This window comes from Schistocerca cancellata, chromosome 4 (genome assembly GCF_023864275.1).
Source record: "Schistocerca cancellata isolate TAMUIC-IGC-003103 chromosome 4, iqSchCanc2.1, whole genome shotgun sequence".
Lineage (NCBI taxonomy): Eukaryota > Metazoa > Arthropoda > Insecta > Orthoptera > Acrididae > Schistocerca > Schistocerca cancellata.
The window spans coordinates 201,296,029-201,315,354 of record NC_064629.1 but is presented as its reverse complement, the minus strand read 5'-3'; the positions used below and the strand labels follow the sequence as shown (position 1 = coordinate 201,315,354).

At 44.3% G+C, this 19,326-nt stretch overlaps 1 protein-coding gene across 1 annotated transcript in view; it reads right to left on the bottom strand.

Annotated features, from left to right (window-relative positions):
• Window positions 1-19,326, bottom strand: part of LOC126183531 (uncharacterized) — a 1,031,760-nt gene that overhangs the window by 494,669 nt on the left and 517,765 nt on the right. Inside the window, exon 5 of the mRNA XM_049925600.1 lies at window positions 15,723-15,924. Coding sequence (XP_049781557.1) covers window positions 15,723-15,924 — 202 coding nt within the window. The remainder of the gene's footprint in view (window positions 1-15,722; window positions 15,925-19,326) is intronic.

Sequence of the window (19,326 nt, the reverse complement as noted above, 5' to 3'; positions counted from 1 at the left end):
GTTACTTCTGAAAAATATCTGGGAGTACGCGTGCGGAACGATTTGAAGTGGAATGATCATATAAAATTAATTGTTGGTAAGGCGGGTGCCAGGTTGAGATTCATTGGGAGAGTCCTTAGAAAATGTAGTCCATCAACAAAGGAGGTGGCTTACAAAACACTCGTTCGACCTATACTTGAGTATGATCATCAGTGTGGGGTCCGTACCAGGTCGGGTTGACAGAAGAGATAGAGAAGATCCAAAGAAGAGCGGCACGTTTCGTCACAGGGTTATTTGGTATGCGTGATAGCGTTACGGAGATGTTTAGCAAACTCAAGTGGCAGACTCTGCAAGAGAGGCGCTGTGCATCGCGGTGTAGCTTGCTGTCCAGGTTTCGAGAGGGTGCGTTTCTGGATGAGGTATCGAATAGATTGCTTCCCCCTACTTATACGTCCAGAGGAGATCACTAATGTAAAATTAGAGAGATTAGAGCGCGCACGGAGGCTTTCCGGCGGTCGTTCTTCCCGCGAACCATACGCGAATGGAACAGGAAAGGTAGGTAATGACAGTGGCACGTAAAGTGCCCTCCGCCACACACCGTTGGGTGGCTTGCGGAGTATAAATGTAGATGTAGAACACCTCCTCCATACTTCGCTATTGGCACTACATAAGATAGCAGGTACGTTCTCCAGTTATTCACCAAACACAAACTCCTCAATAGAATTACTACAGGGTATAGCGTGATTCATCACTCCAAACCGCTCGTTCCCAGCCATTCACTGCCCGGTGGCGTCGTCGTTTGCACCATATCAAGCGTCATTTAGGACTGACCACAGAAATTTGTGGGTTATGAGTAGCTGTTCGACCGTTCTATCGTATTATTTATAACTCAGTCATAGTACTAGCTGGATTTACGGTTATACTTTGAAACTCACGAGTGACTGCTTCCGCTGATTTCATGCGATTTTTACAGCCACTCACAGCAATGCTTGACCGTCCCTGTCCCGTAATACATGAGGTCTGTCTGATCTTGGTTTAGCTGTGGTTGTTTCTTCGCTTTTCCACGTCACAATCACAGCAGCAACAGTCGACTTGAGCAACCTTAGAAGGGTTGAAATACTCGTGGTGGATTTATTACTCAGGTGGCATCCAGTCCACGTTAAAAGTCACTGAGCTGTCCTGAGAGATCCATTCTGCTATTACTGCTTCTCTACAGATAACACAGATTTTATACTGGCAGATCTGCCTGTCGTGGCATCCAACGTGCAATTCCGCAATACACAGAAGTGTTCGGACACTTTTGATCAGATGGTGTAGAATGAGTCCTGTTATACTTCTATCAGTCTAATTTTTGATACGACTAACATAGTTCATCTTTTTACGATCCGTTAAGTGTGTCATTAAAAAAAAATTAAGAAAACGCCTCTTTCTTTTCCTTTCGGACGGAGCAGCTTGATGTATAAATTTCAGTTTTTTGCATACTGTCCTGTAGCAATGCGGCTAACATCTAGTATGATAGATGTAAGTTTCCCAGAATGTACGAAGGAAATTTGTCTAACGCGATGCATGATTCTCGTAGCTATCCCATAGGTAAAACGCAGAATTATACACTGACGGAAATGGAAAGTGTTACACCATCAATACTATGACCGAACGCTACCAAACTAGTATTCCATACTTCAATATTTCAGTGTCTGTGGAATACCTTTATTGCAATTTCATCCTTATGCGACTCGTGGTCGTGCGGTAGCGTTCTCGCTTCCCACGCCCGGGTTCCCGGGTTCGATTCCCGGCGGGGTCAGGGATTTTCTCTGCCTCGTGATGGCTGGGTGTTGTGTGCTGTCCTTAGGTTCGTTAGGTTTAAGTAGTTCTAAGTTCTAGGGGACTGATGACCATTGATGTAAAGTCCCATAGTGCTCAGAGCCATTTGAACCCATACTTATGCGAGCACATTTGCTATACAGAAAAAGTTCAGTTTCACAGATGAAGAGTGATGTGAATACATGATGAATACTGGATATCTAGCGGTACTGGATCTTTTTAGGTGATAATCACAACGCAGCATGCCTAGAGGTCTTACTTATGCGCCATCTTTCAGACGTTCAGCAAGATTGAATCATTGGCACGAATGGCATGGGAGCTTCATATAAATACATCAAGCAGACAGTGGGCTCTCGTGGAATGGCTGCAGAACGACTGGTGACGAGATGGACTCCGGAGAGTAGAGAGTGAAGAACAGCGCCCATGGGCCCTGATGGAATCCCAATTCGATTTGACAAAGAGTACTCTACGGCATTGCCCCATTACTTAGTTTGCATTTATCACGAATCTCCTGTCCAGCGCGAAGTCCCAAGCGACTGGAAAACAGCGCAGGTGACTAGGGTACAAGAACGGACGCGCAAAATTACAGACCAACATCGGTTTACTGCAGAATTCTTGAACATTTTCTCAGTTCGAATACAATAAATTTCCTTCTGGCCACAAATCCGCTCGGTTTTAGAAAGCATCGTTCGTGCGAAATTCAGCTTGTCTTTTTCTCACATGATATCCTGCGAACCATGAATAAAGGGCAACAGAGGGATTCCATAGTCGTCGATTTCTGCAAAGCATTTGACACGGAGTCACGACGACGAGTGTTAACGAAGGTACAAACATACGAAATAGATTTGCAGGTATGTGAGTGGCTCGAAGACTTCTTAAGTAACAGAAGCCAGTATGTTGTCCTCGACGGCAAGTGCTCATCAGAAACAAGGGGTGCCCCAGAACTGTGGTAGGACCGCTGTTGTTTTCTACATACACTGGTGTCCAAAATTAAAGCAACAAACCGCTGTTTCCCTGTCCTGCGTCTAATTCACGATATAATACACTCCTGGAAATGGAAAAAAGAACACATTGACACCGGTGTGTCAGACCCACCATACTTGCTCCGGACACTGCGGGAGGGCTGTACAAGCAATGATCACACGCACGGCACAGCGGACACACCAGGAACCGCGGTGTTGGCCGTCGAATGGCGCTAGCTGCGCAGCATTTGTGCACCGCCGCCGTCAGTGTCAGCCAGTTTGCCGTGGCATACGGAGCTCCATCGCAGTCTTTAACACTGGTAGCATGCCGCGACAGCGTGGACGTGAACCGTATGTGCAGTTGACGGACTTTGAGCGAGGGCGTATAGTGGGCATGCGGGAGGCCGGGTGGACGTACCGCCGAATTGCTCAACACGTGGGGCGTGAGGTCTCCACAGTACATCGATGTTGTCGCCAGTGGTCGGCGGAAGGTGCACGTGCCCGTCGACCGGGGACCGGACCGCAGCGACGCACGGATGCACGCCAAGACCGTAGGATCCTACGCAGTGCCGTAGGGGACCGCACCGCCACTTCCCAGCAAATTAGGGACACTGTTGCTCCTGGGGTATCGGCGAGGACCATTCGCAACCGTCTCCATGAAGCTGGGCTACGGTCCCGCACACCGTTAGGCCGTCTTCCGCTCACGCCCCAACATCGTGCAGCCCGCCTCCAGTGGTGTCGCGACAGGCGTGAATGGAGGGACGAATGGAGACGTGTCGTCTTCAGCGATGAGAGTCGCTTCTGCCTTGGTGCCAATGATGGTCGTATGCGTGTTTGGCGCCGTGCAGGTGAGCGCCACAATCAGGACTGCATACGACCGAGGCACACAGGGCCAACACCCGGCATCATGGTGTGGGGAGCGATCTCCTACACTGGCCGTACACCACTGGTGATCGTCGAGGGGACACTGAATAGTGCACGGTACATCCAAACCGTCATCGAACCCATCGTTCTACCATTCCTAGACCGGCAAGGGAACTTGCTGTTCCAACAGGACAATGCACGTCCGCATGTATCCCGTGCCACCCAACGTGCTCTAGAAGGTGTAAGTCAACTACCCTGGCCAGCAAGATCTCCGGATCTGTCCCCCATTGAGCATGTTTGGGACTGGATGAAGCGTCGTCTCACGCGGTCTGCACGTCCAGCACGAACGCTGGTCCAACCGAGGCGCCAGGTGGAAATGGCATGGCAAGCCGTTCCACAGGACTACATCCAGCATCTCTACGATCGTCTCCATGGGAGAATAGCAGCCTGCATTGCTGCGAAAGGTGGATATACACTGTACTAGTGCCGACATTGTGCATGTTCTGTTGCCTGTGTCTATGTGCCTGTGGTTCTGTCAGTGTGATCATGTGATGTATCTGACCCCAGGAATGTGTCAATAAAGTTTCCCCTTCCTGGGACAATGAATTCACGGTGTTCTTATTTCAATTTCCAGGAGTGTAATACCAACTGTCATCAGATGTCCGTACCATCGTGTTCTGCGCGGAAGATGACATTCCTGTCAATGGACAACCACACAAACGATGACGTCAGGACGACTATCAAACAGGGTAGCGTTTGCTGGGTAATCGTACATCCACAATCGAGATGTTCACTGTCACAGGCGCTGCAGTGTGGCACAGTCTAACAGACTCTCTACGGATGAGGGCCATAGGAAGAATGGAACCAGGATAGTCGCAAACTGATGTGGTTCGACGGCTTAATGTGAATCGTTCTGTTTTTTCTCGGACGAGGAGACGGTTTATGGAGACCTAAACTGTATTCCGGAAACAAGGACAGGGCCCACCACGTGCGACACCAGAAAGAGAGAACCGTTGTTGGGCTGTAAGGGCACTACGGTGCCGTCTTAGTATCGCACGGCAACTGGCTTCTGACCTCGCAGAATCCATTGGATGTGTTGCATCGAGGCAAACGGTGTACAGGAAGTTTCGGCAGAGTGGCATTTATTGCCGGAGACCTGCTGTATGTGTATCTCTGACGCGTGTTCACAGAAGGAGACGCCTATAGCGGAGTCGTTATCATCCACCTGGACGGTCGAACAGTGGGCCAATGTTCTTTTCACAGATGCGTCCCGGTTTGGTCTGAAGGGTGATTATCGACAGATTCGCAACTGGAGGGAACGTGGGACACCATTTCGGGACCCAAACATCGCAGAAAGAGACCGACATCGACGAACTTCACTAAAGGTGTGGGCAGGGATTACGCTGGCCACTCGAAACCTCTTCATGAAATTGTACGCGTGATTCGGCGAGGTTTAACTGCGATCATGTATTGCGACGAGATCTTGGGACCTCATGTACGGTTGTTCTGATGTGGGGCCAGATTTCATACTGATGGACGATAATGCTCAACCTCGTAGAGCGTCGGTGGTTGAGGTTTCCCTGGAAACGGAAGATACTGCACGCATGGGACGGCCTGCTAGGTCTCCCGATTTGAATTCCATAGAGTATTCTGGGACGCACTGGGAAGACGGGTTCCATCACGTCAGCATCCACTACCACTCTCCAAGGCTTGTGAGCAGCTCTTCAGGAAGAATGGGCGTTATTACTTAACATGAGATTGATAACATCATTTACAGCATGCCCCATCGTTGCCAGGTCTGTACTGCTGCCAGAGGTGGTCACACCCGATACTGAGCACATTAGCCAGTTGTCGGAACGTGTGTGCAAACACGTTAAGTTGGAAAAAACGAAGAACATTTTTGTCTACCGTTATGAATATTGCAGTTATTTATGTTCTGTAGTCTTTACGTTGTTTCAACTTTTCTATCACCTGTTTATATTGTTTTGTTGCGAAACAAACGCTACCTTGCACAGTTTCCGTATGTTGGTTTAATTTTGGACACCAGTGTACATCCGCCACACACCGTCAGGTGGCTTGCGGAGTATGGATGTAGACGTAGATATATGATCTGACAGGCAGAGTAAGCAGCAGTCTGTGTTTGTTTGCTGACGATGCTAAGGTGTACTGGAAGGTGTCGGCGTTGAGTGACTCTTGGAGGATGCAAGCCGATTTAGAAAAAATTCTAGTCGGTGCGATGAATGGCAGCTAACTCTAAATGTAGAAAAATATAAGGTAGTACAGATGAATAAGAAGAACAAATCCATAATGTTCCAGTGTAGTATTAGATGGTGCGCCGCTTGACGTAGTCACGTGGATTAATCATCTAGGCATAATGTTGCAAAGCAATACGAAATGGAACGAGCATGAAATGACTGTAGCAGGGTTTCGGTTTGTGGGTAGAATTTAGGAAAGTGTGGTTCATGTGTTATGGAGACCGCAAACAGGCCACTAGTGCGACCCATTGTTGAGTACTGTTCGGGTGTGGCCGGCCGGAGTGGCTACGGTCGCAGGTTCGAATCCTGCCCCGGGCATGGCTGTGTGTGATGTCCTTAGGTTAGTTAGGTTTAAGTAGTTCTAAGTTGTAGGGGACTGATGGCCTCAGAAGTTAAGTCCAATAGTTCAAAATGGTTCAAATGGCTCTGAACACTATGGGACTTAACATCTGTGGTCATCAGTTCCCTAGAACTTAGAACTACTTAAACCTAACTAACCTAAGGACATCACACACATCCATGCCCGAGGCAGGATTCGAACCTGCGACCGTAGCAGTCCCGCGGTTCCGGACTGAGCGCCTAGAACCGCTAGACTAAGTCCAATAGTGCTCAGAGCCATTTGAACCATTTGTTCGGGTGTCTGGCATCCGCATTAGGTCAGATAAAAGGAAGACATAGAAGTAGTTCAGGGGTGGGCTGCTAGATTTATTACCAGTAGGTTCGAACAACATGCAAGTATTACGAATGTGCTTTGACAACTCAAATGGAAGTACTGAAGGAAAGGCATCTTTCTTTCCGAGGACTACTGTTGTGAACATTTAGAGAACCAGCATCTGAGGCTGAGCGCAGAACAATTCTACTGCCGCCAACGTATATTTCGCTTAAGAACCATGAAGATAAGATTAGTGAGATTAGGGCACTTAGAGGGCATATAGACAGCAATTTTTCCCTCGTTCTATTTACGAGTGTAACAGAAAAGGAAATTACTACTTGTGGCACAGGGTACCCTCCACCAAGCACCATACGGTGGCTTGCGGAATACATATGTAGATGTAGAACACAGTCTGTAGCACAATGTCGAATAGAATCCGGGTAGTGGTTTCTGGCAGTGTTTCACCACGAACGCCAGAAGCACATTGCATTACGTAGGTTACCGCTGAGACCACGCCATAGACAACAGTGGTTTACATGGTGTAGAGGCAGAGGCAATAGAACATTGAATTAATTCTGTGGTGTTCAGTGATGAATCTCTCTTCTGTTTGTAGCGATCAGACAGACTTTAACACATACGTGGGCGACCTGCTGAAAGGCCACCGGAGGCAGCCATTCTCGATACCCAGACATCTTTAACTCCTGGAATCGTGCTACTGGATATGACAATTTGGTAATTGTTGATAAGTTGGGAAGGTGTATAATTTCATACTGACTTCCAGCCAGCGATCTTCATGAACTAACACAACACATGTTTAACACATGGGAAGAATTTCCTCAATATAATATCGGGAAGCTTTGTGCTTCCATATCACAAAAAAAAAAAAAAAAAAATCTGTTTACTTGTGCTCATGGGTTCACACCTCATACTGATGTTGATTATAGGCAACAGGCTCGAACGGAATGAAAGGGTAATCATTTAATATCCGTTATGTGATGAATATCTCCACACAGTTTGGTAAATATCGGACTGGTGCTTCGTGATGTAACACTTTCAGTTTCTGTCGCCGTAGTATATTTTCTGGAATTCACACAATCTCCTCTTTCAATCTGTATCGGAGACGAAGTTAGGAACAATGACACTGAAGTAAAGAACAATGATACTGAAGCTTGGGAACAAGAAGTTTTCGTAAATCTTCTCTTCCATGAGTAAGGGAATACTTCAGGTTTCAAACTTGCTGTAGTTAGAGTAGTGCGTATGTAATGAGATTGGATAGATGGTGCGGTTGGCGGGTAGCTTGTAAAACGATATGGAGCACTTTGAAACGTAAAAATGAGGAAAACATCCGTTACAAACATTTAACACCGTACGTACAATTACTTATTGAGGTCATGACTTGGAGTGTTAAAATCAGGTCGCAGACAGTTGCTTCGAGATAGGGTGACCTGTTGCTTCAATAAAGCGGATCCCAAACAGTGCGCCTTGGCGGCGCGGGAATGCTATAGAGGCGCCGCGAAAATATTTCAATATTAGATATCTTCTGCAACTGTAACGGGTACGGAGAAGGCAAATAAAAGTCTGTTCACTACGTTCACAGTGATTTGTAAGGTATATGGCATGCTTTTATGATCGGCGTAATATCGAATGTATTTGTAATGGAAACGCCAGTCGCATTCTTGAGTTCAGCATCGCCTGCGATGGTACGATTTATAAGAATTTCTCTGTAGCAAATAATACTTTTCTAACATCATAAAAGATTGCATATAGAGTTTCAAAGTGCGAAGCTATTTTACCTTGTATGACTAAATCATCAGTCACAGAATTTATTACATAGCGGAAAATCCCGATACACAATTACTGGAAAAAATAAAAGGAAATTATTTTGGGTTGAAAGGGGTCTGTTCTGGCTCCTTTCATATGATTTCTAGTCTCATGCCATGTTACCTCTTGTTTAAAGTCTCACAGATGTTTTTGCAGTTTAGTCGAGGATCTGATGTGCCCCTCGGAAAATAATATGACATTGCGATCTTATTTTATTTCTTTTAAGATCGTAATCTCAGCTTTTTCCCTGTCACATCTTGAATAATTTCTCTGAGATGTGGATGTTTGGCTGAGTATTTTCAAATGTGCTATTGGGCGTGAGAAGAATTTCATTTTCTCAGCATATAGTAGTACCGACCTCACTCACTTCAAGCCATATACTTATCTTATTTTCACTACCATATGTCTTCTAGGTTGAGCTTGTTTTCTGTGTGGTTCGAACCACAAGTGTAACAGAATCGGTGATTTGCTATTAAGGAACACTATGGTTGGAGTGTGCTAAATTTATTTAATAAAACGAGCTCCTGTACTTATGGAAATATTAACATGAATTGGGTTTTATCCGAATCGTTTCATTTTCATGACTTGACTGTGAATTTGACTTCTAACCTCAGTAATCCTATCTGATGGCATAGTGCTAATTCTCCTGAACAAACTGAACCTCTGTTTTATAGTAGTATTTGGCTATATCGAGATTCATCAGAATTAATGCACCTTTGCCGGGAGGTATGAACTTTGTTTCCCATCCTTTGTAAACTCACTTTGACCAAAGGGCTTTCTTGTATTGGTATTGTGTTTAGTAATTTCTGTAGTTTCCTGCAGTGCGAGTAATCACTTGATGCATGGCATAGAATTATTCATTCCTCGCCAGTTCCCGGAATTTATATCCTAATACTCTCTTGAGATGTCTGTACTAGTGATTATGCTACGGAGTTTCATTAACTTTTCCCCAAATTTGCATATAAGGGACGGTTTGGGAATCAATATCTATCGCATAATGGACCTATTGCTTTTGCGTAGTAACAGCACATCAGTGTAATAAATGTCTATTTGACAGTGTTTGAACTACTGATAGACTTAGTCTCTCTCACGCTTCGCGTTCCCCGGTTATTTCTGGAAAATTAGTGATCAGCGCCACCAAGCTCCGATAAGATTTTCTTGCCATAGAGAATTCAGCAGGGTTTAGTTTGCTTCGCTATGTGGGAGGGGCGTTCAATAAGTTATGAAACACAATTTTTTCGGCCAGTTGCGGTTGAAAGAACGCAGCATTTGTTGTGGGACGTCGTGGAATATTCGCACTTCAGGCCCTATAGTTTCATGAAGTTTTGATATGTGGCGGAGCTGTGAGTAGCTTTCAAAATGGCGTCTGCAACTGAATTGCGTTCCAAGCTGAAAGCTGTCACTGAGTTTCTTTTACCGGAAAACCAGAGCATCGCGGATATTCATAGGGGCTCGCAAAATGTCTACGGAGACCTGGCAGTGAACAAAAGCGCGGCGAGTTGTTGGGCGAGGCGTCTATCATCATCGCAATAAGGTCGCGCATACCTGTCTCATCTTCCGTGTGCCAGTCGGCCGCATACAGCTGTGACTCCTGCAGTGTTCGAACGTGCGGACATTCTCATTCCAGGTGATCGACGGATCACAATCAAACACCTAGCTGCTCAGTTGGACGTCTCTTTTGGTTGTCCCCACACATTCGTCCACCATTTGGGATAATCAAAAGTGTGTTCCCACTGGGTTACTCTCCGCCTAACAGAAGACCATAAACAGCAAGGAAGGAACATCTGTGCGGGATTGCTTGCACATCGCGCATCACGAGGTTGATTGTGACAATTTTTTGACGAACATCGTCACAGGCAACGAAACATGGGTTCATCACTTCGAACCGGAAACAAAACGGCAATCCATGCAGTGACGCCACGAAACCTCTCCTCTGCGGAAAAAAAAACTGTTCAAAGCCGCAGCCTCGGCCGGTAAAATGGTTCAAATGACTCTGAGCACTATGGGACTTAACTTCTGAGGTCATCAGTCCCCTAGAACTTAGAACTACTTAAACCTAACTACCCTAAGGACATCACACACATCCATGCCCGAGGCAGGATTCGAACCTGCGACCGTAGCGGTCACGCGGTTCCAGACTGTAGCACCTAGAACCGCTCTGCAACGATCTACTCTTTAAGTGTATTGTACTATACTCGGGAAATTGAAGAATGGTTTGGGCGATTTCGTCGCCACAAAACTGCCAATGAAATTCTCCTTCTCCATGGCAACACAAGGCCTCACACTAGACTGTGCACCAGAGAGGAACTCACAAAACTTCACTGGACTGTTCTTTCTCATCCACCCTACAGCCCGGATCTCGCATCTCCGGACTTAAATGGTTCAAATGGCTCTGAGCACTATGGGACTTAACATCTGTGGTCATCAGTCCCCTGGAACTTAGAATTACCTAAACCTAACCAACCTAAGGACATGACACACATCCATGCCCGAGGCAGGATTCGAACCTGCGACCGTAGCGGTCACGCGGTTCCAGACTGACGCGCCTAGAATCGCACGGCCACACCGGCCGGCCCTCCAGACTTACATCTGTTCGGTCCAATGAAGTATGCACTCCGCAGGAAGCAGTACGTATATGGTTGGTAGGTTATTGATGCAACCAGATGTTGGCTGTGACAGCAAGCAGCAGAGTCGTACCATACGGGAATACACTCCCTCCCAGTAAGGTGGCGTAAAGCCGACGCATTGAACGGAGATTATTGTGAAAAATAAGGTTTTGTAGCTAAAGAGTGGGGAATAATATGGTGTACTGGAATCCTAAATAAAACCAGTCTACTTTCAGAAGAAAATGTGTTGCATTACCTACTGAACGCCCCTTGCATTGTATACACTGAAGTGACAAAAGTCATGAGATACTTCCTAATTACGTGTCGGACCTAGTTCTGCCCGGATAGCGCGGCAATTAGACGTGGCATCGGCTGAACAAGTCGCTGGATGCCATCTGCAGAAATACTGAGTCACGCTGCCTGTAGCCGTCCTTAATTGCGAAAGTGTTGCCGGTGCAGGATTTTGTGGACGAACTGACCTTTCGAATATGTCCCATTAATTTTCGATGGGATTCATGTCGGGCGATCTGGGTGGCCAAATCATTCGCTAGAATTGTCCAGAATGTTCTTCAAACCGATAGCAAATAGTTGTGGCCCGATGACATGGCGAATCGTTGTCTGGGAACATAAAGTTCATGAATGGCTGCAAATGGTCTTAAAATAGCCGAACATAACAATCCAGTCAATGATGGGTTCAGTTGGACCGGAGCATCCAGTCCATTCCATGTAAACACAGCCCACACCACTATGGAGTCACCGGCAGCTTGCACAGCGCCTTGTTGATAACTTGGGTGAATGGCTTCGTGGGGTCTGCACCACATTACGTCCCTACCATCAGCTGTTGCCAATTGAAATCGGGACTCATCTGACCAGGCCACGGTTTTACAGTCGTCTACGGTCATGGGGCCAGGAGAGACACTGCAGACGATGTCGTGCTCTTACCAAAGGTCGTCTGCTGCCATAGCTCATAACGCTAAATTTCGCCGCACTGTCCTAACGGATTCGTTCGTCGTACGTCCCACACTGATTTCTGCGGTTATTTCACGCAATGTTGGTTGTATGTTAGCACCGACATCTCCACCCAAACACCGCTGCTCTCGGTCGTTCAGTGACGGTCGTCGGCTACTGCGTTGTCCATGGTGAGAAGTAATGCCCAAAATTTGGTACTCTCGTGATACTGGTTAGAGCACTCTCGTAATATTGAATTCGCTAACGATTTCCGGAATGGAATGTCCCATGCGTCTAGCTCCAACTACGATTCCGCGTTAAAAGTCTGTTAATTGCTGTCGTGTGGTCATGATAACGTGGGAAATCTTTTCACATGAATCACCCGAGTACAAATAACACTCCGCCAATGCACTGCCCTTTTATACTTGGTGTATGCAATCCTACCACCATCTGCATATGTGTATATAGCCATGAGTTGTCACCTCAGTGTAAATCGAATACCAGTCTGCAGTTGTTGAAGCCATTGTGATTTCCGTTGTGCACCTTAAATGTTAGGCTATCAATTTGGCTAAGTTTAATAGGTAACATCAGCAGGGCTTAGCGAGACATTGCACATGCTATGAGCGACGCAAAGACAATACGAGATGAATAAATTTCACTCAGCGCCTACCAAAAGAGTGTTCAAACAAGTCCATGTTATACGGTGAGAGGGGTCATTTAATGAATAACGACAGTCGGCGTAAAGAAAACATAGAATCCAAAATCCATTTTTCCTACCTCCTATCAAAGATTATTCACTAAAATAAAGGGAGGGACCACTTTTGGGATTGCAGATTGATGAAGCCACAGGGAATAATGATGGTACGCACATAATTTGTTGCACACGGTTCTGAGACGTAAAAGTAATTGTCACGGGGTTTTTCTTTTGAAAAATTATCGCTGCAAGTAAAAACACGCAAGATGTGGGCGAGAGTCTGAAAACATTTTTGTCAAATGGTTCAAATGGCTCTGAGCACTATGGGACTTAACATCTATGGTCATCAGTCCCCTAGAACGTAGAACTACTTAAACCTAACTAACCTAAGGACATCACACAACACCCAGCCATTACGAGGCAGAGAAAATCCCTGACCCCGCCGGGAATCGAACCCGGGAACCCGGGCGCGGGAAGCGAGAAAGCTGCCGCACGACCACGAGTTGCGGGCACATTTATGTCAGAAGAGGACAGAGTACATTGGTGTTTGTACTGACGGTGATCGTCCGTTGTTATCAATGTTTGCTGATCTTTATACTGAACAAAACTCTGAATTTAGTGCGGTCCTACTACATCATTCATCGTCTTTTATATAGAATATATAGTGAAATATGTAAAGCTCGACCAGTGAGTGCAAGGTTTATCAGAACATCGTGTGAGGATATTTAAGCCGAATACATGTCTTTATTATACTATTGTCACTTACGATGGACACCTTTGCTATACAACTCAATTGTACACGATCCACAACGGCTCTCTAGTGAGAAGTATTCTCTCGTACGTTCCTTATTACGACAAGAAACATACGCTTTTCTTATACAAAAAAAACAGTATGCCGAACACTTTGTGGAAATAATTTTTAATTTAAACTAGTATACTTATATGATAGCTTTGGAAAGGTAAATACGTTAAATCTCTCGCTGTAAGGATGATATAAGCGTATTTTAGTATTAACAGACAATATTTCATTTTTTAGATAAAAACTACAGAAAACAAACATTAATGAAGATGTTGTCGATGATTGTTTTCCGTCGTTGTACCAGTGTGTGATTTGAAATGACGTGCATTTGTCTGGCAATATAACATCTCCTTTTAAATATCGCTTGTCACAGCTCATCGAAGGGTCTGCAAATACACTGTTAAGCCTATACTATCGACTAATTCGCATTAATTTGTGAACCAGTTACAGTCATAGATCCATCTGAATTTATACCTCCAGAAGAACAAGCTGTTATTGAGCTGCCTGGTGACAGTGCACCGAAGGCAGAAATTGGCAGTATGGAACCTCAGGTTTTGTACAGCAGTAAAAGAGGAGTATCTGCTACTTGGTGGTAAAACTCAACGAATACAAGTCTATTTCTATAATCTTACTTGCACGAAGCTGGGTTTTCGGTTTTCGCTGTAACAGAGAGCAAGTATCTCGGTAAAATTAAAGTGGAACTGGAAATGATTGTAGTTATATCTAGTTCGCTTGTGAGATATGGGAAGTTGTACGGTGGACGACAAGCGAATCCATTCTACTTATTCCGTGGATGATATATCTACCCAATTAATTAAAAGTACGTCTTTCATTTATTGTCATATTTTCATGCTAACCTAACGGCATCAACTGTGCCCTGCAATTGCGTTATACGGACCAGCTCTTTACTTGATCGCAGTGGAAATTTGTTTACTAATAAGTGCGTCGGGACCACGGGCTTAACCTGTTTTTCTATGTGCGTCCACCTCCAACAGTCAGCCAAACAAACGCAACAGCACGTCCCACTGGTAAAGTCGCTACAATCACTAGCTCGCCTTTCAGGAAATCGCTTGAAGAAAAGTTGCGATTACAAGGCCCAACAGATAAGCCTAGGCTTAAACCAGATCCATCAAACACAAAATCAGCCAGAGGCGTGTCAGAACGTTCATCTTCGGAAAGGTCAACAGCTGCAGCATCAAGAACGCCTGCAATTAGACCGAAAAAGGGAAACAAAAGGCAGAGTTACTCATCTTCCTCCTCATTTGAGGATGCTTGTGCTCCTCTCGCCTGCAATGATGACGAAGACAGTGCGGATGAGGAGTACCTATATCGCAATGACGCTTACAAATTAGACACAAGTGGCGAACAGTGTATCGGTTGCACAAAATGTCTTCGTTGGGAGTATGAAGTGTGTTCTGGCGTTGCCGAGACGGGATGGAAAACATTTGTATGTGATCATTATAATAAATTAAGCAAAAATGCACGGTAAACAAATGAATAGCATCTTTATGTTGTGTAAGTAAGGTTTTTGTATGTTATCTATTAAAAGTACTTAAAATATGATGTTTGTTTGTTCTTATATTGAACTGTACTTAATCCTGACTACTATCCGATAATAGGAACCTGAATTTAAAAACACCGAAATGCTCATAAATCAGATAATATACAATCAATTTGTGACCAAAATAATATCAATAATGAAAACCTTGGTAAGACATATTTTACTGGAATGCTTGTGGCGTGTGAAAGTGTATTTTATTTTAACATAGCGCGAAATAAAGTACGTCAAATATAATCATATAGAAAAGTATCCCATAATCGAGAACTCTTCCCTATATGAATCATACAAACGTTTATGTAGGATAATTTGCAAACGTTGAAATTTTACGTATAAATTCAATCATAAAACTAAGATAGTTTTCTACAATTGGGTTTCTCACTACATTAGAAGGTAACTACAAGTATAAAGTATGATCTAGTAATATATATGATTTAACTATCTTAGTCATTTAAAAGTTGTGGTACTATCCACTCTTAAGATGCATGCCATATTTTGAAAGAAATGACAGATGAAATATTTAAACCACAAATGTTTTTCAAGTTATATATATTTATTCATTAGATAGCAAAACCATTTCTACTAGAGCTCTATAGACTAATTTTGAATGTTCAAAGGTTTGATTAAATGCACGTTTCAAATACAGCAGTAGCATCCAGAAAAGACCTCTGGAACGTTACTGGCTACGTGAAACAATTACTTTATCTGCAGTATATTGCTAATAGCCATGCAGGAAGAAAAATACGTGATAAGTCAGAGAAACCTAGGAGGTTGTATCCAAGCAACAGAGAATCCAAAACCAACTCCGCCTTTACGAGTAAGCCTGCGAGTTGTTGTGAAGGGCGTCCTCCCGGGCCCTGTGAGTACCGTATCAGCGGGCTCGAGTTCCAGGTGCCGCAGGAAGCTGCTATCGTCCGCGGACGCCGCCGCGGCAGCCCGTGGCGCTTCGGTCGAGGGCCCCGCCGCTGCAAGCACACCACACTCCACGTCAAGCACTGCAAAAGCCTCAATATGCTTATATCTTATGCCAAAGACAAAAAACTACTGCCAGTGAGAGAAACATGCGGGAACTCGCCTGAAACAGGGAACGGCGCAGGAGGCACAAGGAAAGAAATGTCGAGAAAAGCTCGTAACGGGCAAATTAAAGAGTCACGGTCTACTTGCACTTGTAAGTGACGTTATAAATAGGGTCAGAGGGCTTAGCTTAAATTCCCCCCTTCCCTGAGACCCTGAACCCCATACTTGCCTCTCTCCTTCCCACATCCCTCCCTAACTGGCCCTCTTCCGCGCGCCCCCCGCTCACCTCCCCCATCTCTTCCCCTCCCTACCTTCTTCAGGTCTCCCTCATCTCCTAGCGCCTGGCAGATCCTCTGTATTGATCAATTGATCATCATCAGTGTGCCACATCAATGTTGTGTTTAGTGCTGTTTCTCGTGTGCGTCATGAGGTGTGATTTTAATTGTGTCCTGCCTTGAGGTTCGCCGTCAGTGTTACGTTATGTGCTATGCCATCCGTCGCTACCTTTATGCTCCAGTCATACTGTGCCTTGTGTTCTTTTAACCGTCGCAGTGTGTGGCTTTTTGTGTGTGCTACTTTTAAACAGTTTTTTATCTCCATTTTACAGTCACCCCGTTTTTTGTCTATTGCCTTCCATGCTGTTCCCCCTTTTTTATATCTATGTTCACCTTATTTTCTCCTTTGCTGTTTTTAAATGTCTTCTATTGTTTTGTTCTATGTCTTTCGGCTGAAGAGCAGCGCCTATGCTGCTGCCAGCCCGCCCCGATGGGGAATTGAAATACAATAAAGGAAAAAAAATTAGCTTAAATTATTCTGAGAAATCTGTTTTCTCACAGAGGGATGGAGTTAGCGGCACTTGGTTACACGTTGTTAGTTAATACTTTGTAAGTAGGCTGTGTTAGGTTTTTATGTTGGTAACGCCACGTAGCGCTCTGTATGAAAATCAGTGGCTGTGCTGTGTGCAGTCTGTGGCTGGTTTGCATTGTTGAAATATTCTAGTGTTGGGCAGTTGGATGTGAACAGCGCGTAGCGTTGCGCAGTTGGAGGTGAGCTGCCAGCAGTGGTGGATGTGGGGAGTGAGATGGCGGAGTTTTGAGAGCGGACGATCTGGACGTGTGTCCATCAGAGACAGTAAATTTGTATATATAAATTTGTATATATATATATATATATATATATATATATATATATATATATATATATAGATATATATATATATTATGACTTTTGAACACTATTAAGGTAAATACACTATTTGTTCTCTATCAAAATCTTTCATTTCATATGAAACGTCGCCTTAGAAAAATTAATGAATTACTGTGCTGGTAAACCCCTTACGTTATTTGATTTTCAAACAGCTGAGCAAAACTGAACGTACTCAGACATTTCTCTCTTTACTTATTCTGATCATCACTAAACTGACACACAATATTTTTAGCGCAACGCAATCTGACTTTCAATAATCCATACAAAAGAGTGGCCCTGACTATCAATAACCTATACCTTTCATGAATCACTTACCTCACAAAAATCTTCGTTACTCGAGCTACTCCAATACAGCGAGCGCCAATACTGCCAGCTAAAGCCAGCCGGAGTGGCCGAGCGGTTCTAGGCGCTACAGTCTGGAACCGCGCGACCGCTACGGTCGCAGGTTCGAATCCTGCCTTGGGCATGGATGTGTGTGATGTCCTAAGGTTAGTTAGGTTTAATTAGTTCTAAGTTCTAGGCGACTGATGACCTCAGAAGTTAAGTCGCATAGTGCTCAGAGCCATTTGAACCATTTTTTTGCCAGCTAAATAAAAGATTCTAACTACTGAAGGCACTAACTACTGATAGGCATAGTTAGCAAATGAAAGATTTTGATAGAGAACAAATAATGTATTTACCTTAATAGTGTTCAAAAGTCATAATATATATATCAGTTCATGACATCCAGTCTTACAAATTTACTCTCTCTAATGGACACATGTCCAGATCATCCGCTCTCAAAACTCCGCCATCTCACTCCACACATCCACCACTGCTGGCGGCTCACCTCCAACTGCGCAACGCTACGCCCTGTTCACATCCAACTGCCCAACACTAGAATATTCCAACAATGCAAAACAGCCACAGACTACACATAGCACAGTCAGTGATTTTCATACAGAGCGCTACGTGGCGTTACCAACATAAAAGCCTTAACAGTCTACGTACAACTTCACTGCCGGTTGATTCTAACGCTAGTCACCTTTGGTTGTGTAGTTAAGGGGAGTTGGAAAGCCCTATCCCGACAACATTAAATTTATGACTTGGCTTCCCTGTATCTCAGGAACCACTGTAGCCACTGACATGAAACTTTTTTACAGGACATTAAACTGTATGTTCTCAGTCGATTACAATGATTGCGTTTCAGCCACTGCTTTCGGAAATACAATTTTTTTATTACACAGTTAAAATTTCGTGTACTTTTTTGTACGTTATCCCAAATAATTTTAATTATACATAACATTATGTTCTTCTTTTAGTTCAGTAAACTCATTATATGTATGTTATTACTCCCTGAAACTGTACTCGAAGTGGTTTCTGAGATTTAGGGAAAAATGCAACAGAACATGTAAATTTTCAGGAAGTTTCAAAAGACTGTAACTTAATATACTCTTAATTTTTTTATTTTTAGTCACTAAGAAGGGCCCTGCACCATACTGTATATCAGCCTTTTGATCTTTTTTCCAAGTTTTTTCTTATTTTCTTCTTTCTGGACTCGTTAGTGGCCAACTATGCTGCATACTCTGCTTTATCAATGCGAATCTTGTCCATCCTTTCAAATTCTGTGATGCAGTTTGCTCGAGGATTAATTCCCATATGCTGTAGCACTTTCACCCTACCAAGGTTGCCATCATTAAAAGCAATAACAGCATCACTGACCCCCCACTTTAGCGTCTTCATTCCAACAAAAACTTTTTTTGGTAAGCGATTCCATACAAGGTTATTGAACGACTCATTGGGATTTTGAGTCTGTCCATGCAGACACTTCAGTAATTCAAGATTTGCCAGGTCTCTGTATATAGGTTTTATGATGTCCATGACTGCTGCTGGGATGGAGTGTTTATGGATGAATGAACTGTTTGACTACTGGGCATTGCGGTTATTGCACCATGAATCAGGTCCGGGAGGTCAAAGGTGGTGTACTGTTTTTTCATCAGTTGACGGTCTGTAGAAGAAGGTTGCCCATACTGCCTGCATCATTTTCAACAAACCCTCAATTATTATTTCTAATGGCCATCCCGTAATACTGCTGCAGTTCATCAATCATTTGGTCTGTGGGACTGCCTTTTATGGTTTTACCATCAGAAAGTTTCTTGTCTCTC